Raw genomic sequence first — 22520 nt, 5'->3', positions numbered from 1 at the left:
TGATAAATCCCTCTCTCTATGCCTTAAAATGGCACAAAGTTGAATGAACTTTTGTATGTATGCAGGCAGATATCCCCTCAGTAACAGTTGTGTAAGTTATATCTTATAATTTGTCATCTTAGTGCTGTGTCAATGTGTACGTACAACTCACTGTGTATGCTGCTGATCTCTTCTCTCACCAGGAAAAGCTGGCCAAGAGTATCCATTACCTCATCAGCAAAGAGGACCAGGTCAGGACTCAGATTACTGATATAGAGCAGCTCGTCAATCAGACCGAGGTAAGAGAGCTGACTCATGCTGCTGCGGCTCCTTTTTTCACTCCACTCCCAAAATCACATCTCTTATACCCACTTCAAATCAGTTGATAGTTCTAGAAAGCAGAATGAACATACATGTGTTGTAGTTTCTTACAGAATACAAATAGTTATATAGCTTCGACAAAACCAGTCGGTTAAGTTGAGGAACAATTACATTTTCTGTGTACGAATAAGGAAGGTCACTAAACAAACAGAATGCAAACCACACTAACAAGGAAGCACAAGATTTGCCTACTAGTTTCCCTCCTGAGTGTCTGGGTTTCTCCCTCTGAGCTTGTTCCCCTTTTAATCTGACGCTGGTCCTGAATGGGGAGTATTGAAATGCACCTACGCTTTTGGTGTTTGTAAGAGGAGTCTTTGTGACTATGTTTGGGATGCTCATGTTTTCCATTTCCATTAATCTTTGCATAATGTGAATTTATATGCTTTACTGCCTTGAATATTACTTAAGTATGGGGGTGACAGACGGTATATTATTGAACTTTTAACTGTGTTTATATCCAGAGTTTAAACCAGAGTTTTAATTAGGGCTGTCTATCGATTAATATATTTAATCCACATTTGTTATCTGTTCAAAATGTACCTTTTTAAAGAGATTTGTCAAGTACTTAATACACTTATCAACATGGGAGTGGGCAAATATGCTTGCTTTATGTATATATTTATTATTGGAAATCAATTAACAACACAACAATGACAAATATTGTCCAGAAACCCTCACAGGTACTGCATTTAGCATAAAAAACAATATGCTCAAATCATAACATGGCAAACTGCAGCCCAACAGGCAACAACGGCTGTCAGTGTTTCAGTGTGCTGACTTGACTTTGACTTGCCCCAAACTGCATGTCAAGTCACTCATAAAGTGGGCATGTCTGTAAAGGGGAGACTCGTGGGTACCCATAGACCCCATTTTCATTCACATATCTTGAGGTCAGAGGTCAAGGGACCCCTTTGAAAATGGCCATGCCAGTTTTTCCTCACCAAAATTTAGCTTAAGTTTGGAGTGTTATTAAGCCTCCTTCACGACAAGCTACTATGACATGGTTAGTACCAATGGATTCCCTAGGTTATGACACCAGTATCTTCACTCTAGAGCCCGCTCCGAACTAAAAATCGCAAGATGTGTTAAAGAAATTAGTGCTGTTAAAACAAATTTGCATTATCGCGTTAACTTTGACAGCCGTAGTTTTAATACAATTAAACAACATCCATGATGTTGATCAATCATAGTTGAATACAATTAAACTGTACTGTCAGTTATAGTTATTTAAAGGCTCCATACTGTGACCCTTCTGAAGAAATGCGTATAGTACACGTGTGCATTTGGGGAGGGATATATGAGAACAGTATTTTATTTGCTTTGTACAAATTGATAACAAAAGGATCTTCTTCTTCTTAAAGGAAAATGGCCAGATAGCAGAGCGTCGAGCCAACGAGCACTTTGAGCAACTGTTTGAGACTCTGCAGGAGAGGAAGTCAGAGATGCTGAAGTCCATCGAACAGTCACGGAACCGACGCCTGGACCTACTCAAGACTCAGGTATGAAATAGCAGGACTGCGTATCCTTTACACACATGCATGCTTCCTGTACTCATCATATTCTTACTTGTAGAAAAACAACTCATTCTTCCATTAAACACATGAAGATTACTCCCTTAATCATTTCCATGATATGTTCAATAAGGGGTAACTTAACTAATATGGGATTTGTTTTTCTGAGGATGCTACTTATTTGAATGAATTACAAAATGTTAAATGCCCTGACTTTTTAATGCTCTTTCCCAGGTGGAGGAGTACCAGGGCATGCTGGAGAACAGTGGTCTAGTGGGCTACGCTCAGGAGGTGCTGAAAGAGACGGATCAGTCCTGCTTTGTACAGACTGCAAAGCAGCTGCATATCAGGTAGAGCTGGCTGATAATGACATTTTAACTTAACCTAATGATGAAGAACGTAATAATGATGAATTGGTCTTTTCAGAAATCTTTTACCCCCAAGGCATACATGTACAGTACAAAATATGTTTAGTAATCTAGATACGAGGCCAAGCAGTTAATGGTTCATTTCAGGCAGAAAAGTTAAGAAAGTTGTATCATGTTAACTGTAATTCTGCATTTCTACGACCAGGAAACAACAACATATGCAGCCTGAAAGTGTATTTTCTCAATCAGCTTCTTTCCCTGAGTGATGAATACATGATTATCTGCCACATTTAGAGCAATTTTGTTCATTTCACATAAGAGGTTAAGCAACTTTTGAATAAAATTGAGAACTGTTGCGGAGTTGTTCACTCATATTGTCAGCACTGCCAGTAAAATCTTATCAAACCACACCAACAGAGTCCAGATGACGTTTTTTGAATATAAAAAAAAAAATAAAGGGTGTTATTTTTTCAAACTTTAAATTGAATTATTGCTCCAATAATGAATACTTATGGTTATGGAGAGATACTTAAGATATGCAACAAAATTTCCAGATGCCTTACACAATCCCAGTACTATAATGACCCAAATTCTCTAAATCCCAAAAGATCGGTTGTCTCCTTTCCAATAATGCTCAATCAACAATGCCTACAGTATGAGGGCGTCTTTGGCACTGCATTAATGATATATCTATATCAACCTGCTTAAGTTCATGTCATGTGATGTCCGATCATTACTGATGGCAGACTTATACCAGGATATATGTAAGTAAATTGTACTACTTCTGTACTTGTCAGTTGTGATTGGAATCTGCAAAGTAGAAAGAAACCAGCAATTAACATCAACTATGACATTTTATATATAAAACGGAGAGTGCACTTAAGCATCACTCTAGTGTCTTGAAGTTTTCCTCCTTCAACCTAATAGCAGGAAGCTGAGCCGGGCCGGGCCGTATTCACTCCTCTCACCACTAAAATCTTGACCGTAAACTATCAAATTAATAATTGAGCAGCTTAGTAATGATTACCAGATATAATATAAATTCCCCACAAATTACAGAAGCCAAACATGATTATTTAACAAGCTCCACAGTCACAGACTGAAGCGTGTTACGACTCAGTTCATCATTAGCGATGCCTTCCAGTTTCCCCAGTGGATTTTACAAGTGGGATTTGGACTGTTTATTTTAGTGTTGAGAGCATCAATCTGATTTTGTGTGTCAGGAACACACAAAACCACGTGCACGGAGGTTACTCGAGGGCAGTTAGGGAAAGACTTACGCCGTAGTGTGAGTGTCCAGTCAACGTTGTGTCTTTTGCTATAAGCGGACTAATTGATCTCCATTAGCAGCTTTGGATAATCTGGACACTTTTTCATTCTCGAGAGCATGATACCTTGGCGTGTGCACTTTTCTCCCGTCAAGTACTTTTTAATCCTATTTTTCACTTATGAAGTCAATATAAATATAGACACAACTACGTAAATGGCGCCAGACTACAAGATTGATTTAAAAATATGGTGGAACTCAGCTGATTTGATTGAGAGGCAGGTCCTACGTTGTGTCTTTGATACTGCATTTATTGAATTTACAAAAGTAATTTCCATGCTAATCAAGATAAGCTGCCATCAATGAATATTTTAAAATGTTATATGTCTACCTTGTGTATTTTCAGGATCCAGAGAGCCACAGAGTCTCTGAGGACCTTTCACCCGGCATCTGACCCCTGCTTTGATGAGTTTGTGCTGGACACATCCAAAGAAGAAACTCTGCTCAAAGAGATGTGCTTTGGTGGAGGTACGACCAGTTTATTTTTATTTCAAGTAAAAGGTGTGAGATAAAAATGAAAGTGAGCAAAGGCCACATGATTTTATTTCCCCAGATACAATATTTGCTCTGACACTAGGCGATATAGACAAAATCAAATATCACAAAATGTTTTACCAAATACCTCGACATTGTAGGGTTGATAAATAATCAAAAGTATGACTTAGTATAAAAAGCAAATAATATGACCGCTAGAACAGTATGGTAAGTTCAGAAAATTGTCACTTTGCTGTAATGTAGTCTTCAAAACAGAGACAACACTCATGTCATATCCAACATGTAAGAGGATATCTAGTCTCATATCATGATATTTTGATATGTTGTTATATTGCCCAGTCATACCTCTGACAGTGTTATAAGCTAATTCAATTCTTTAAAACTTTATTTCTTCTCAAATAATTTACTTTAAACCTGAATGAAAGTCCTGTCCTGGTTTGAATTATGAAATGTTTACATGTTTTCAGGCTGTTTTGTGACCCCCGTTTTATGGGGTTCTCTGTTCTCATTCAGTACACTGAAACTTTTTGTTAAAGGACAAGCTGCAATGAGAGCTTGACCACAAGTGGCTGGAAAAAGTGACCCATTAGTTGATGTCAAGAAAATATGGTGACATTTACTGCTTCTGTTCAGCTCTGAAAATGAAGTCAGTCTTTGTTCACGTGTCCTCTAGTCTAGAGAGCATGGAGAAACTTGCTTTATAAAGCAGAGCTTTGCCACTTTAAAAAAAATAAGCTTGTCCTTTTTTTAAAACCAGACATGTGGTCAGAATAAGCTGTTTGTCATCACCTGTCCATCACATGCACGGCCCTGTGAACTGTGCTAAGAGGTCAGAGGTCATCTGTGGGATAAACTAGTACAACCCTGGATTCACTTGTAGTGGATTTTACTGGTCTGTGAAGCTCGTTTCTGGTCTGCTGATTTACAAAGTCTTGTTCTATAAGACTGTTCATGTTTAAGTTTCCCAGGGATGTAAGGATACATGCATACATACTATTTTTTTAAGAAAATTAATTAAAGGGATTATTCCACACTAAGAAAGGCAAAGGAAATAAGTTATAGAGGGCTCCATGCCCGGCCAACCATACTTGCCAACCGTACCGATTTTCCTCCCGGGGTCACAATTTAGTTTACTGGCAGAAGAGAGATGCTTGCGACACAAAGTGGTTTGAGCTGCACTCGCTGCACTTCACAACGCACAGCACTCAAAGTTTGGCTTTGCTCGACGCAGCGAAAAGCTGCCGTGGCGCAGCGCAAGCCATTGTAAATAACGGGTTTCAGAGTGCAGTGGTGACATTGTCACGTTGTGTCTGAAAGGGCCTTCAGTGGGTGAGAGACGGAGAGAGAAATGGAGAGTACAAAGAGAAATAAATACTCAAGTAGGGGCAAAAAATGAATGAATAAATACAGAGATTCCCACAAGTTCATACCAAAGGGGTGAATTATTCTGTATTCTTTCCCAAGAATTAAAAGTCAAATTTAAAAATATTTAAGATTTAAAATGCTGTTGCAGTGTAGCTACTTATTATTTTGCTATTTCATTCTTTAAAAGTCACCAGAATGCAGGGAACAAAGTCTCCGAAACTCAAAATGTTCTCAAGGTTGGCAAGTATGCGGACAAACAGGAATACCAATCATATTACAGCACAGGGTTTTCCAGTACAAACAAAGGAGCTGTATCTTCCCAAGATTTTGTGTAAAGGAGCTCGTCAGAGTATAGACAACTATTTCTGCTGAATTCTCAAATAGCTCTAAATGACTGAACAGCTTGGTCGGTTAAAATAGTGTTATCAGACATAACAAATGATCAATCAATAAAGGTTTCTAAGAGCAAAGGTCTGCAGATAATTGAGCAGGTTGCAAAAAACGTCTAAATAAGGAAGTGTAAATAATCACAAGAGGGTCACTGAAAGATCAGTCGGGGACGACGTCACAAGGTGAGAAAACAGCTGCACTGATGTGTGTGTTGCAAAGTTGTCACAACTTTGATAATCATTGTCAGATTAAGCTTTCCTTTCACAGCTCTAGTTTATACTAAACTAAAACTGGAGGATTATACACATTACACTACCATTATGAACATTCAAACTGAACATTATCGCATTATCATAAGCATAGTAAGGTGTTTATATTGGATCACATTCCTGCCTTAATTGTATAATGATAGGAGTGGAGATTGAGACAGACTCCTTTCTGGCTGCGCCTAGCCGACGCTTGCTTCCTGTCTAACCTGACAACTTTATGCGTCAGTGACTCTGGGAGAGAAGTGTCGAATATCATTGTGGCAGATAGTGACGGGTTAGTTGTGACAGTTCTTTCAGTCAGTGTTAGCCAGAGACAGTTGATGGTGTTTGGGGGCATCCTGAGATAACAGCCCTATGTAAATGATAAGGTCGGTCTCAGTGCAAAATAAATGGTTTAGATGTGAGTGGCAGCTGTGCTTCCAGACTTCAGCATTCAAAACATGTTAACGTTATTGATGGGCTAAACATTGCTGGCATCGTAGACAAAGCTGAGGTCTCTTTGGCGTTTTGCCATTATCCCTCTGACAGTTGTCTCAGTGGCTGTTGGGGAGTTTGTGTCTGTGGGCTTTTGTTGCTACACTGGAGAGCAGCACTGTTGGCTTGTTTAAAATCAGTGATGTGAGATTTATCTCTGAGGCACCGTTTGGTTCTGTCTAGACTCATGGACCACTTTCTGTACACCTCATTAAAAGAAGAGACCGTCGTTGGATGATCATTAAACCAGTAATGCCCCCTCTTAGTCGATTAGTCTACTAATCGGTCGTTTTGGTCTTACTCCACTAAGATTTCTTTAGTCGATTAATCTTTTTTTATGCTTTTTTTTCATACTGAATGACTTATTGCCAAGAAACTCATGAGCACATCTCTGGTAAATACAAGATTTAAAGTGGTGCTTTTGTGTGATTCTTTGTGGAGAAACTCAACAAACATTTTTTTGGTCGAGAACAGTCCTACATTTAACAAATAACAGTGAAGCTGATGGCTTGATTAAGCTTGTTTTGCTGTGTTTCCATACTTATTTTTGTAGTTTGTCATTGTCCGTTTTAAGACACAACATCTACATTAATTCTTATCTACAGTATCTTAAGTGCAAATCAAACACTCTTACTATGTAAAGATGGTTCAGAGTGGAAATAAATCTACTTGTCCCAATCCCCAAATTATGTTGTAGTCCCATTGTCTATTCTACTGTTTTCTTGCTGGCTAAACATTACCCTGAGATAAACATTACCCTGAGATAAACATTATCCTGAGATAAACATTACCCTGAGATAAATATTATCCTGAGATAAACATTACCCTGAGAAAAACCTATCAAAAAGAAAATTGATTCAGTCCTCATCTCAGGCTTTCAGTATTTAAATGTTTTAAAAGGACTGGAAATTATTAGTTTACTTCTTTAGACCCTCCTATAATCCCTACACTGGAGAAAATAAACGAACCCTAAACGAATCACTGCTGCATCCTTTTGGGAAAGTGCTGCATGCAGCAGTTGGGTGGTAGTCATATTGATGAGTGTTTTTACTCTCTGTGGCCTGTGGGAGTTACTGATGCTCTTAGTCTGAGCTCAGAGAGTGAAAAGAAGCTGTAGGGTCATTTATACACTGCAGTAATTTAATTGAAGTCTTGGCAGATGATGCAGCAGTGAAGAACCACTATAGCATCTCTGGATAGTGCCCAAAAGCTCTTATATATCCATTATGCAGGAAATTGAAAACACATTTCTGTTTACTGAAAACCTCAAGCTGATTTTTAAATTGGTGTCTGAACTAACTGCAAAGATGTTGCTATTGAGTTCTCTTAACAGTCATAGAAAAACACATCTTAATATGCTATTGTCAAGTTTTGAATATGCTTGTCAGCCATCTCGTTGGTGTATAATGCTGTATGTGTGGGATTTTGATCAATGCCTGTAGCTTGTCCATGTTTTCCAGTCATTTCTTCCCTTCGTGGATAACGGCGTGTTTGTGCTCTCCCATGTTAACCCAGCTGTGGCCCTACTGCTGGGTTTTGACCCCATGCTCTGCTTCTTGAGAGGCCGTGAAAGACTGTTGTCAAGTGTAAATGTCCATTTGCCCAAATGTCAGGCTGAGAACAGCGCTTCTCTCAACTATTACCACTTTAGAAGTCAATTTAATAAATATCCTCTTCAATATATGAGGCGGTGAAAGTCTGGTCCTCACATTTGTAGAGGGAGCAGTGGAATTAAAATGGACACAAAACAAAGCCTTTCCCTGCATTGTAATACCTTGGCCTTGCTGTCTGTCTGACAGCAGCCTAGACTGTATATGATCATCAGTAGTGCTTGGTGACTGTGACGGCTGCCTGCTGTGCTGGATGGCTGACTGCCCTGTTTGTTTTTTGCCTGTTGGTCCATCTGTTGGAAACGGCTGAAAACATAAAATCTTATTTGTTAGCGGCTGGTTAGTTTAGAATAAATGGTGTCTGTTATGTGATTTACACTGGAGTGGTAACCCATTACTTCCCTTGCTTACTACTCATTACACATGAGGGTGTACATGTGTTGTTACATGGGTTAAGAAGGAAATAATGAAATTATAAATTACTATAATTATAAAACATTTGAGTCAAGACAGTTCCCAACATCCCAGTGGTCAACAGATGAAAACAAAAATGGAGAATAAGACTATTTTCTCTATATTCTCCCTGGCAAAATGTTGAAAGGCACTCTAATAATTAAGTTTCGGCATGGCAACAGAAACAAGAAAGTTTATCCTGCATTATCTAATATATCTGTATAATGTGTCTGCACACACAGTAAGTAGGGCTGCACCATCTAAATTTTATCAAAAGCACAATATGGCGTATTGCAATTTTCAAAATCACAGGAGGTGCAATATTTTTAAAGGCGAAATCTGTCAAACTACCATTTTGCTGCAGAGATGTCCTGGCCTGCACATCATATTGTACAGACTTAAAACTGCAGTGGGTAGAAATGAAGCAAATATGATAAAAAACTTTTTTATAAAACGGTTACTATATCCTGACAGTAGTGCATGAGACAGATAAATTGAAAAGAAAAAAAAATGATGTGTTGAGGAAATGCCAAGCAATGCCCACCAGCCGGAGCACAGCCAATAGGAACACTCTCTCTCTCTCTCAAATGACCTGTGATTGGCCAAAGTCTCTCTAGATTTTCTAAAGCCTGAAAACAGCCATGAGGAGGTGCAGAAGTCTAGTTTTCTCTCAGAACACTTTAATTACAATATTCTGAAAGGTTATTATGGAATTTTTGCCCAATAATGCCAAAAACTTTCTGCCTACTGAAGCTTTCAGAAAACATCTTTCTTTGGTACAGATCCCCACAAAACTTCCACTATAATCTTTTTAATGTTTTTCAATGAAAATGGGAATAATGTAAAAATTCTTTCCCTCCGATATCGCAGATCATATCGCAATTGCAATATCAGTCAAAATCTCAATTAGATTATTTTTTTCAAAATTGTTCAGCCTTACTGTAATGTTACCAACATGGCTGTGTAATTGTACATGACGATGCATTGGGCTATAAGAGGACACAAGCTCATGAAGGAGAGTTGTGCCTGTGAGAAAAAGACTTTGGAGACGGAGGATTAGCCAAATGACACTGGTCGCCACTGACGGGTGGAGAACTAGTGAGAGAGGAAATGTTACAGAGGAGATGAGGAGGGGAATTCTCACAGGGAGACTGAATGAAATGAGTTGATCTTAGAGGGAAAAGACGGTGACCTACATGGTTAGAGTAATGTGACCCTGTTTCTGGAGAAAAATGAGCTTTGTGCTGAGAGAGAACAGTAAATGATGAGGTGAACGGAGTGGATTATGTTGACATGCATGAGAGGACGGATGGGAAGTGGGTTGTAGATGACTGTAAATGTTGATGCTTAACAGGAAATCTTTACAACCACCAGGAGGAGGAAAAGACTGTAAATGTGATGAGAAAGTGGAAGGAAAGAAAGAAAGAAGGGGAAAGTGGTGTAAATGGGTCGGAAGCAGAGAGGAGAGAGATTGAAGGTGATGGAGGAATAGAGAGATGGTGTTGGTGGTGGGGGTTTTACAAAGTGCATTTCCTGGCAGGGTGTCTATGTGAAAACCTTAACAGGCTCCATTATGCAAGACAGTCTTGTCCATTGTCCTGAGTGGATAGTTCTGATCCTGACAAATCTAATCTTTGCCACACTTGCACTGCGGCATTTGCTTAAACCCAAGTTATTGAGCTGAAGCACTATACTAAGCATGATTAAGACACAAGAGATTTTACTGGAATTTCCCTGTCTAAGTTGTAGGCTACTGTAGTTTTTTCTATTTATACATAAAATCGGTTTCTTCTTGCTAATCACCAGTTTTTCAGCATTGATCTCTGTCAAAAAAATGTTTTGTCCTTGTTTTTAAATTGTTGGCTGCATTTCACACACAATTTTATTATTTTTTCCTACTAGTTTACTTACTACAACTCTTACTTTATTGGAGGATGAAAATTTAGCAATCTCTGGTTTACATTTTACTAACTGGTTATCTTGTTTTTCTTTTCTTCTTCCTCCCCTCCAGTTCCAGACCCTCCTCTGATCGACTTGTCCAACAGCAGAGTCTATAACGAGGCCTCGATCTGCTGGAGGCTGTCTGATGACCACCTACCTACAGATCACCACGTGCTTGAATACCGCAGGTGGGTGCAAACATACAAAAGAAATAACGGCAAGAGAAGAGTGGAGGACCGTGTAGATCCACAGACGAGCTATAGGTATGTGGTATGCTGACTGTAATCTTCTTTTTCTCCAGACTCGGGGGCCCGAGCCAATCCCCGTCCCAGGAGGACGTTGAGGACAGCGGGGTCTGGAGGGCTACAGACAGGGTGTATGGTCCCAACACTGTGGTGTGTGACCTGGACCCCGACAGCCTGTACTCCTTCAGGGTCCGAAGCTGCAGGAACTCCATGTTCAGCCCCCACAGCCCCGAAGTCACCTTCCACACACCACCGGCACCCGGTAAGCCTGAGAGGCCAGCCTGGTTCCCTAAAAATGAAGTTCCCTTACAACGAAACTGCATTGTGACTTATGTTTCGAGGGAAACGTATTTTTGTTGCTGGTTACGTTTGTTTTTGATATATCAGAAATGCGTAATTGAAAATGCAGTTTAGTTGTATGGGAACATCATTTTGTGAGAGACAGGGTTGGAGAGGCGTGGTGAAGTTTTCCAGAACATTTGTTGCATATGTCTGCTCCCTTTTTTTCCCCCCATGATGGGTGTGTGTGTTCTTGGTCTGTCCCTTGAGTGTCGAGTTGGAAAAGGGAATAGGATAAAAGGGAGGTATTGAGGCAACAGGAGGATGTCTGTTGAGTTCCTGAAGACGAAGTGTTAATGATTAAAAAAGACATGGTATAAGCTTCAACAGCATTTTTTTTTTCTGAAGCTCAATCTGAATTGAGTGAGCTTCAGAAAAAAAAAAATGTTGTGTCTTTGTCACATTGTTGTTGATGCTAAGTGCATTAATTAATCGACAAAGTGTTGTTATGTAGAGGAGAACCGGCCCCTGTTATTGGGCCTCTTTTGGCCGAGGTAACAGCCAAGCTGAGCTCCTCTATCCCCCTTTACTTCTCAGAGCACGTCTGAGTGTTTTGCATTTGGATTTTAGGAAGATTATCAGATGATGGATGCTTCACTGTTTTTAAATTTTGAATTCTCTCGCAGCATGCACGATGGAGGTAATGATGCACAATGGTGTTTTATTTTATCACCATGGTAATGGCTTTTTGTCTCGTGTGTGGGAGTGGAGCGTGTTGCACAGTGCGACAGCTTGGAAAAGAAACCTGCAGTTGTCTGTTGCGAGCATTTTAAGCTCGCCTGGCAGACGCAAGGTGGAATTCATTAAAAACAATCATACCCAACCATCTGCTGAACAGGAATTCAAATCGTATCCTCCCAGTAAGGGACTGTTTCACTTTGATTCATATTCTGCTTGGCAATCACATCTCGCTTTGGAATCTGCTTATGCTGATTATTCATACTGTAAGTGTGTCACTGAGTTTTGACACACTTCAGACTCTCGCCTCTCCCATGGCAGGAGCCTGCATACCTACTGTAGCATACATGACACGTCACTCCCTGATCTGGTGTGGCTGTGCTTTACATTGTCTCCTGCACAAGCCTTGTCATTAGTGTTGTGATTGGAGCTTCCACATTCCTGTGCTCTCTGGTGGATGGATTCACTGTGCGTCAGTAATGAGGTGAAATTTCAGGCCATGGTGAAAGGCAGAGGACGAAACATGCACCGGCTCTCTCACACACACACACACACACACACACCGCTACTCATGACGAAGCATGTTTCTTTTTTCCAGCCATACCCCTGCTCAAAATTACAAGGCCTTTACAACATGTAAGCACTTAGATTGTTGCTTGTCAGCGTTTATCAATCTCGGTATTGATTGACTCATTTTGGTGAGTAGGATATCATTCAGTCCCTCAAAGCCCAGCATGGAACCAGCATGTTTAACAGCTAATATGCCGGTTGTGCAAATAGCACTTTGCTGCTGAACCCACAGATCTCAAGGTTGTGGTTGAGAGAGAGAGACTGCTTGTCCCAGGTGCAGCTAACTCATTATTAAAAAAAAAGAAATCCATACTATAAATATCTGGGTCTTAACTGGATGTCAAATTAAAATATTGCTGCTTTGGGACTAATTTCATGCTGCATCAATTACATTTGCCCCCATTTTTCTTTTATTTATTAAATGACTGGTAACCTCACTTTACAGTAGCTATCAAGCAGATGTCAGGGGTTCTTTTGAAACATGGATGTCACTTTCATATTTAAAATGAAATCCAAAGTAGAGCTGCAACGATTAATCGATTAGTTGTCAACTCTTAAATTAATCGCCAACTATTTTGATAATTGATAAATTGGTTAAGACAAACATGGTGACATGATAGTTTTCAGTATTGGTGCATAACTTCACATAAAGCTGCAGCATTGTTGTCTGCTCCCCCTTTAGGCAGGGTTATACTGCTATTATCATTATCATGGCCTAGTTGTTGGACAGACTACCCCAGACACATGCAAATGAAGTGGTCTTTGCCAGTGTAGATGTCGTATTGCATGGGATGGTTGAGTGAACAGGCATAATCATGTCAGCCTATATGTATCCTGGGTTATTGTAATTGTGGCCTTTGGCCCATAAACTATTTATAGAATGCTTTTAATTGAACCCAGATGATGAATGTAAATGACAGCTGCACATAACAAATGAGTTTCATGGCTGTTATTCTTCATGGTGGGATGATGATGATGGCGGCAAGTAGGTCTTTGTGTAGCTCTTTAACATTGTGCTATAGCGCCCTCATGTGTCAGCTCGTGTCATCTACCCAGTTCCAAGCCAAGCCACTGCCTTTTGAATGAGTTTTATTCCCTCTCAAAATCTCTTTTCTCCTGAACTAAATTGTTTTTTTTCTTCTCCTACCATTTCTGATTTCTTCTTTCTCTTGGCTCCCTCTCCCCCTCCACCTTCCTCTTCCTTTGTTTTGTCCACCTTTTTATTGTCATTTTGTCTATCCTGGCTCATTCATCCCCCCATCTCTTCACATACAGCCTTTGGTTTCCTGTTCAGCGACAAGTGTGGCTTCAGTACGGAGCGGCTGATTCTAAACAAGCGACGGGACACGGTGGAGAGCGTAGCAAGCATGGCCTTCCTCCTCGCAGCAGAACGAGTGCAGACGGGCAGCTACATCGGACTGGACTACATAATTGGGGACACGGGCATCACTCAGGGAAGGTATGCTAAAAACTGACAACACTGAGGCTTTGTGCAAAGAAACTGTCCAGTTAATGTGTTACATAACAAAATACTGTTGCGAAGTGAGTCAATATTTTGTCTAAAGAAAAAAGGTATGGGCTGCACTATAACATTAGTGAAAAACGTAGAAGAAGGTCCGCACACTGTAGCTCCCTTAAGTGCAATTTTTTGGCACGTCTTAGTAAGTGACGTTTTGAGCCTATGCTCTTCAGACTTAATAAATCTGCACAGAGACACTATCTTAAAAGGTAAGTGCTCTGGTCACATGATCCAGCCAGTGACCCAAGTATCCCACATATAATCACTGGTAATGTTACATGTATATTAAGAAAAACACATATACAGTATATACATAATATACAACAATTCATATACCAACATTTATCTATTCATAATACAGGTCAGTACCTCTCAGCTCATAAGAATAACATCAAGCCCATGGTTGTCATACTTTCTAATTAGCTAGAAGGAAATAGAGGCACCTATTTAAAATTAAAAAAAAGTATATAACTTGGATATACCTCAAACATAAATAAGAGTAGGAATCTACACACATAAGCCCATGGATATGTAATGAGGGGGGGCGCTTCGATTTCATTCTAGCCAATTACAAAGTATGACAGCCATGGGCTTGATGTTATTCGTATGAGCTTATATTATGAATATCACCAATATTATGGGAGCTACATCTTCTACGTTTTTCATTGCTGTCTTCTACTGGTCGAGCACCCGGCCTACTACGGTTTTGGATGTGTGCAACCACCTTACATTGTTTGTCTGCACAAACAGTCAATTAGAATTAAATTTAGGCAAAAATGACAAAACACAGGTAGTGTTGCACACAATGTGGAAGCCCCTCTGGTATCTTGCTCATTAGACTATCAATGTGTCATGCTGTCTGGATATAAAATATTCAAGAGAGGAAGCAGAGATGGAACTTTATTTTTGAGCACAAGGTGGTGGGATTATTAAACTGTCATTTCTGTACCATTTTTTTTACCTCCATTCAGAACGTCACCGTGAGGAGATTATTGCATCAGAAAAATGTGTGCATCAATGGGTCATTATCATTTCCAGCCTTGCAGTAATAAATGTAATTGCTCTGTTTGTTTTGCAGACACTATTGGGCCTTCAAGGTGGAGTCGTTCTCCTACATGATTAAAGTTGGAGTGGCCTCTGACTCAAAACTGATGGAATGGTTTCACAATCCCAGAGATACCAGCAGCCCGAGGTGAGAGCAAACGCACATGATGTCTACATACACAACACACGGATATCATCTTAAATTTGTCCATAATCAATAGACGTGGTGAAACTGAAACTAAATTGTACAAATTCAGTTTGTCTTTACCTTTTGCATACCAGACTGCAACACACACACACACACACACACACACACACACACACAATCTGAGCACAGAGATAAGTGTGTTTGAGTCATACCTAATCCTGTGACGTAAGAGAACCAGTATAAACCCGTAAAGAGCTTACTCTCTCAGACAAAGCCTGCCTTTCTCCCTGGATCAGTTCATGTAAAAGGATGTAAAGGGACACATTTATTTACGCAAATACATTTAAATTCTATGGTAATAACATAATGCAATGCATGCGAGGTGATAAACACCGGGCAGCATTCAACTAATCATTTGAGGATGAGTATGCATTTTTCCGAAAAATCATAAATCTTCATTTTTTTTAAGGAATAGGTAATTATAAGTAATAGCAGTTTTCTTTTGTGATATATGTTAAAAAGCTAACATGAAAGGTTAACACGACACGACAAATTGACAGAAAGTGAATTCGTGACAATTTCCATAATCAATAATTTGCCAAGAAATCAAATTGTGGGGCCTTTTTCTCTATTTTCTGTCATTTTATAGAGCAAACAATGAATTGAGAAAATGATCAGCAGCATAAATTGATAAAATTATTTGTAGCCTTAAGCGGGGCAAATAATCAATCTTTTTTTATTTTCGATTTATTATGATTCTGGTTTTGACACAGGTTTCAAAATGATATAAACTGAAACAACCTTATGTCTCTGTGCCCATCTATCCCCCTCTTCTTCTTCTCATCTTTCTTTCTTTCTTCTCCTTCTTTCCTCCTTTCTTCTTCTCCTTCCTCCCTCCCTTCCCTTCTTAATCTTCTCCTTCTCTTCTTTCTTTCCTCTTCCTTCCTTCCTCCTTCTCTCCTTTCTCTCTTTCTGTTCTTCCTCCTCCTCCTCTCACCAGGTACGACCATGATAGTGGGCATGACAGTGGCAGTGAAGACACCTGCTATGAGCTCTCCCAGCCCTTCACCCTCCTCACCCTGGGCATGGGCAAACTCTTCATCCCCAAGGCGCCTTCATCCTCCTCCGTCTCCACGGCGAGCGCATCGTCCGGTGACCCTGGCAACCGCGTGCTTCCCATGCCACAGCGCTTGGGCGTATGCCTAGATTACGACGCGTGCCGGGTGTATTTCTACGATGCTGACACCATGAGGTGCCTTTACGAGAGGCAGGTGGATTGTTCGGGAACAATGTATCCAGCGTTTGGGCTCATGGGCAGCGCCAAGGTCCAACTGGAAGAGTTCCTCACCGCTAAGAGACTGACCTTCTGAGGAGGGACGGAGCATGCTGATGCTTTAGGACCTGCGTCTGTTTAATCTTTGGCATGTTCTGGCTGGGAAGAGCAGATTTTATTAACAGGGTGATGGAGTACAATCCAAATATTTTTTTCTGAAGGTCAGATGAGGCAGATGTGACCAGGGCCTTTTGGTCCTAAATGTGAAAATGGGATCTCTATTTAGAGTTGGCATGTATAATGTATGAGCCATACACAAAGAGTATGACGCTGTATATTAGTGTCCACATACAAAGGTCTCCAGAGGTTGGTATGTGAAAGGTCTTCTCTACATACCAAAGTCTCTGTATCTGTTAATTGTATTTGACCTGCTTGTACTTGCCAGCTGTGATCAGATAGTGGAATTGGCTGCAATAGTCTGCAGTGACTTTAAATCTTTATTTTAATATGAAACGCCTTTGAGCTTACACTTCCTCTTTTGCCAGGTATATGTTTATAGATTATGTTGTGTGTATCAATTATTGGGTGCTCTTTGTTTCTTTGGCTGTAACTATTTGTCTAAATGTAGCAGCATAGGTTTAGATGTAATCTTGGTGGACCTGAGAGCCTTGTAGCTACTATAAAGCTAGCGCCTTTGTGCCTTTTTTTTTATTAGGAAATGGGTCCCTTTAGTTTGCGGGCAGATGTTGGTGTTATTGCACAAGCATAATGGAAATACTTAGCATAAATACTGTATGAGTTTTTACTGTAGGTAGTTTATCACGGACACTGGTGTCAAAGTTATAACAGTTAATATTCATTATACTCTCGACTTCATCACAGAAAACACTACTTTTCCTCCATGTCACAGTTACGTTGAGCTGTTTTTGCACAATATGATGAATGAAGCCTCGCACATGATAAACTTAACAATCATCACGTTTTGATCACTACCTAGTTAGGTTCTTCACTTTAAACGTTGTAGACATAATCGGCACATTGATGTCTCACAGTTCACCTTTTTACAACCATAAACGTTTAATCCTGGAGTAGTTTCTTGGATTTTAAAAGCCTCTCACTGTTTGCACAGCACTGAATGTGACTCTTAACACCATAAAACCAGCCGGGTACCAGAACACCGTGTACTTGTAGTCAACGTCAGTCTGGCAGCCGCAAAGTCACTAATAGCCAAAGCGTGTTGGTTCTGGTGCTGACTTAAGTGCACCACACCGCTCTGTCGCCTAGCAGCCTTTAAACACCGTTTAAAAACACAGTTATTCAGGTGCTTGCATAAAGTGCTATCACAAAACACACTTCAGTACCTTAACTATCAAAACCACCGTTTACTCGCAGTGCAGACACATGAAATGTAGCATATTAGTATGTCACCGGTGAGTTTGGCGATCAGACGGCTCACCTAAGTGGTTGATTGGCTTTGATTAAATCCGCTCAGATAGTCAAGTCTAAGAGAGCTCACTGCTGGGCAACCACACTTGTTTTTTATATACTGTATATGTGCCTGCACGTGGGTTTGTTTGAACATTCATGTATATTTTGAGTTCTGGAGGGTGAGGGTAATCGGTGTGTATGTGTGTTTTCTCAGGTTTCTGGCCCTGATTGGGGCCCAATGCTACCTACCTCTATCCGTCAGGCCTGGAAACCCTTAACTACGGTACCTTTCCTCACAGAAACAAGTTTGGTTTGATTTACAGCTTTGTCCGTAACGGTCCATTCAATAACTCCGCCTTCTCTTTAATGTCAGATAATAAGCTGATCTCTCAAAATGTTTGATTTAACTTCCATGTAAATAGGCCATTAATCCAGAGTATATTATTTTCGGTGAAATAAAGTACATTTTAAATGTTTATTAGTTGGTGTATCTCTTGGTGGGAATTATTGTAAGCAGATATTCAACTGCCTTTGTCGAGGGAGTGTTTTTCAAATGACCTTTTTGTGGTGTTGGTTTGATTAGACAGTTTAAATGTTTTGGTTATATAGTGTGGAACAAATGGGTTTTTGTTTTGGGTTAGAAACATTTAAATTAATGCTCTTGCATGTAGCAAGACAGAAACATTCTCCACTCAAAATGAAATATTGGATTTCTGTGACTGCATATTTTGTCTCACAGGTGCTTATGTGAATAATTTTTACTCCAATTTTCAGAGGTCTCAAACCTGAACCTTGATTCCCTCATTTTAAAATTGAACACCTTAAAACCCGTCTATGCATTTAGGAATTTCCATCACTGAATGTATTCCTGTTAATTACAGAACAAACAGCTGACATGTTTTTTAGTTGCTTTTCTTCTATTGGTTTGTTTCACTCGGGGTCACAGCATAGTTGCATGTGTAGAAATCTGATAAAAGGCTTATAATCTCAACATCTCATCGGACTTTTAAAATTCATCACAGCTTGCTTTTCAGCAAATAGTTTAGAACCAAATATTTCGCAGGCTGGCTCTCAATCTAATTCCAAGCTAGCACTTTAAAAATCTGTAGCATGTCAGCAGCTGTTTGGCTCTGCAGGTGTGTATAATAAGTGTGTGTGTGCAATATTATTAAACAGGCTGTAGAAAAGAGTTTAGACAGACATAAGCCTATCAAGACAATTTGCACTGTAATTAGTTTCTTTACTTTGTGGTTTTAAATGGGCTTTTCCTTGATACAAACACTACTTGACTTGTAAATGTGTTTTTTTCTTTTCTTCTTGGTAACACTCACATTTTTGGAACTCTAAATTAGTGACAGTGCGTTTGTCCCTATGTGTTTCCTCCAGAGGATTTGGATGTGGTGTGTAAGTGGTAGGTTTCTGTATGTGGTATGTAAAGATGTGGAAATATTGTTCTTTGCTCCGATTCCTGGAAACACTTTTTAATTTGCTGTGTGGGGATTACATCAAATAAAACTAGTGTGTTTTCAAATCTATTTTGTGTCTTTAATAATATTGTGCAGCTTTGTAAAACTTACTTCGGGAGAAATCACAACCTCTAAACATTACCGGTTAAGTCTTTCTCTTGCATTAGGATTTTTCTCCCATTATTCCTTGCAGAATGTTTATTGTTCAGAAATGCTGTCTTGCATGCAATGCACATTTCTTCCATATTTATATATCTGGGCACTGTAGAAGCATATATAGCAAAACCTTAATCTTTCTTCAAATAGCTTGTGTTGAGGTATGTGTAGGATGTCTGTCTTGTAATACGTCTTTGTAGTTTGATTCCAGTGTGGTGCATTACACACATAAAACAAAGCGTATTGAAAGATTAGAGGGACACAGAATTCATTAAGCTCTGGACCTGACAAATACACAAAATGATAAGCTTATTATGGCTTTGCAAATTCTGCATTTAGCTTATATATTGCTGCTAACTGCTATATGCAGACTCATGACTCTGCCCATCACCCAATTCAATTCCCTCAGGTGTTGATTTAATTGTTGCAGTTAGGGATGCACCAATTGTGAAATTCTGGGCCGATACTGATGTTAAAGAATAACACTTTGTCCGATACCGATGTTTCTGTTTATTTAGTTTTTACTGTTATTCATTCCCCTTTTGTGCCAGGGAAACGAAGACCTCTTCATTATAAAAAATAACTGAACTGCTATTCAGAATTTCATTACACCGTCTTTGAATGAGCACCACATTCCTGCCATCATGTCAGAGTTGTGTTCAGCCAGTGGCTTTTTCTCCGAATCAGCAGCTGGTTTCTGTTGTCTGAGAACGACCGCTAATAACCAACACAACATTTAGCAAATGGATACAAAACAACAGATAAACATCGGCCACTGCCGTCGGTGAATGTCATCTTATTTGCAGATAGGCCCATGGCAGTCAACAAGGCGAATATCGGCCGATACTGATGCAGCCCTAGTTGTGTTTAATCGTTATGTAGTGGCCATTTGCCACTGACACACCATGGGGTATGTGGATAACACAGACAAAGAGTCCATTGGCCATGAAAAAATTATGTTTCTGATTATTTATTTATAAAAGAAAAAGCAAGCAAACGAACTAAAAGAAAACATGGATGTTGCTGCCTCTCGTCTTGTTCTGGTAAAAAAACATAAGCCCACCCAGGTGCATGCTGGTCTTATACCTGCCTACCTACCTATATAACCACAGGTCAGTTTTACCCAATTCATGAACAAAAGAAAACAAAATCATAATTACGCAAAAAACTAAATAAGAAAATAGTTAAACTAAATAAATAACTAGCAAAAGTAAAAAACACTATCAAAAATCCAATCTAAATAAAGTAAATATCTAGCATAATAAATCAAACAATACTACTTATTAGTAAAACAACAACTAAATACTAGTACATTCTATTTTTCAAGTTATTTAGATATTATCTTTAGGGCTGTCAAAGTTAATGCAATAACGTATTAATACAAATTAGTTTTAACGCGCTAATTTCTTTAACGCATTAAGGCAACTTGTGTTTTTTAGGTTGTAGCGGGCTCAGTTTTAAAGCTAGAGTGAAGATGCTGGTATCATATGAAACTAGAAAACCTAAGGAATTCACTGGTCCCAACCATGTCATATTAGCTTGTTGTGAAGGATATGATAAATTTTGGCGGGGAAAAACGGGCAAGGCCATTTTCAAAGGGGTCCTTTGACCTCTGACCTCAAGATATGTGAATGAAAATGGGTTCTATGGGTACCCACGAGTCTCCCCTTAACAGACATGCTCACGTTATGATAATCACATGCAGTTTGGAGCAAGTCATAGTCAAGTCAGCACACTGACACACTGACAGCTGTTGTTGCCTGTTGGACTGCAGTTTGACATGTTATGATTCAAGCATATTTTTCTTTTTTGCTAAATGCAGTACCTGTGAGGGTTTCTGGACAATATCTGTCATTGTTTTGTGTTGTTAATTGATTTCAAATAATAAATATATACATACATTTGCATAAAGCAAGCACATTTGTCCATTCCTATGTTGATAAGAGTATTAAATACTTGACAAATCTCCCTTTAATGTACATTTTGAACAAATAAAAAGTGTGTGATTAATTTGCGACTAATTGCAATTAACTATGGACGATCATGCGATTAACTGTGATTAAATATTTTAATCGATTGACAGTCCTAATTATCTTACTTATTTCTGCAGAGATCAATTTCCATCATACATAGCCCACTAACTAGAGGGCCACTGGAGGGCACAGAGCATCCTGAGGGACAGACACCACCCAGCTCACTCTCTGTTCAGGTGGAGGGAATCAGGACACAACCTGAGGCACCACAGGCCAGAGAGCATCTCCACTCACAGAGCACCTCTGGTGTCACAACAGCTTCTTCCCAGCTACAATAAGACTGGTGGCAAAGGACGTTAAAGAGGGACACAAATACCCTACACCTCACCTCCATACCATTATTGACACACAGGACACCTGAACTGAATGGACTGCAATGCTGTGCCTTCCACTGTGTAATTGTCTGAAATATATTAATTATTTTTTTTTAATTTTTTTTTTATATTTTTGAGAGTTACAAGTTCTTTTAACATGGTCATGGAGCATATATACTGTATATTTGTATTCTGGGGGTATTGTTCCTATGCAGAGGGTAGTTTAGTTTATTTATTGACTACACTGAGGGTGTTTTATATTTTAATAATTTATTTATTTATTGTGTTAAGTTGAATGTGCTACTTATTTTGTACTGTAATTACCTTGTGCCTTTTCTACCTTTTTTTCTTTTCTGAAAGCTGACTTGGTGTAAACTGCTCAGAATTCCAATGTACTTATAGGTGCAAATAACAAATAAAACTCTTGAATCTTCAATCGGATTTGAACTGCAACCTTGTATTGAATCGATTTGATATTCACTTTGTATCCCTAAAATAGCTATTTGTTCTCCTTTTGGTATGTTAACATGTGTATGCTATGTTTTGCATAAGCTAAGAAAAGATATAGGCTACTTCATTAACCCGACACAGAATAATCAATTAAGGATGGGGTTTATTGATGATATTGAGCAGAGACAGATGGAATAGTCCATCCATCCTATCCACCTGCTGGAGGATGCTGAGCTGAGGGATGATGGGAGGAGGAGGAGGAGGACTGACGTCACGCTGGGCACGCTCGCGTCC

The 22520-nt window shown here is 39.4% G+C and overlaps 1 protein-coding gene across 9 annotated transcripts in view; it reads left to right on the top strand.

Moving 5' to 3' along the window:
- trim36 (tripartite motif containing 36) overlaps window positions 1-19342 on the top strand; it is a 38243-nt gene extending 18901 nt beyond the window's left edge. For all 9 annotated transcript variants that reach the window (XM_074637726.1, XM_074637728.1, XM_074637725.1 and 6 more), the window contains 9 exons: window positions 183-278; window positions 1722-1859; window positions 2106-2221; window positions 3913-4034; window positions 10634-10751; window positions 10865-11070; window positions 13671-13854; window positions 14993-15106; window positions 16107-19342. In XM_074637726.1, the coding sequence (XP_074493827.1) occupies window positions 183-278; window positions 1722-1859; window positions 2106-2221; window positions 3913-4034; window positions 10634-10751; window positions 10865-11070; window positions 13671-13854; window positions 14993-15106; window positions 16107-16476 (1464 nt within the window). In that variant the 3' untranslated portion in view covers window positions 16477-19342. The remainder of the gene's footprint in view (window positions 1-182; window positions 279-1721; window positions 1860-2105; window positions 2222-3912; window positions 4035-10633; window positions 10752-10864; window positions 11071-13670; window positions 13855-14992; window positions 15107-16106) is intronic.
- The last annotated feature ends 3178 nt before the right edge of the window (window positions 19343-22520 follow it).

This window comes from Sebastes fasciatus, chromosome 6 (genome assembly GCF_043250625.1).
Source record: "Sebastes fasciatus isolate fSebFas1 chromosome 6, fSebFas1.pri, whole genome shotgun sequence".
In the NCBI taxonomy this organism is placed as follows: Eukaryota; Metazoa; Chordata; class Actinopteri; order Perciformes; family Sebastidae; genus Sebastes; species Sebastes fasciatus.
Note: the sequence above shows the minus strand (reverse complement) of the source record. Positions and strands in the feature narration are given on the sequence as shown.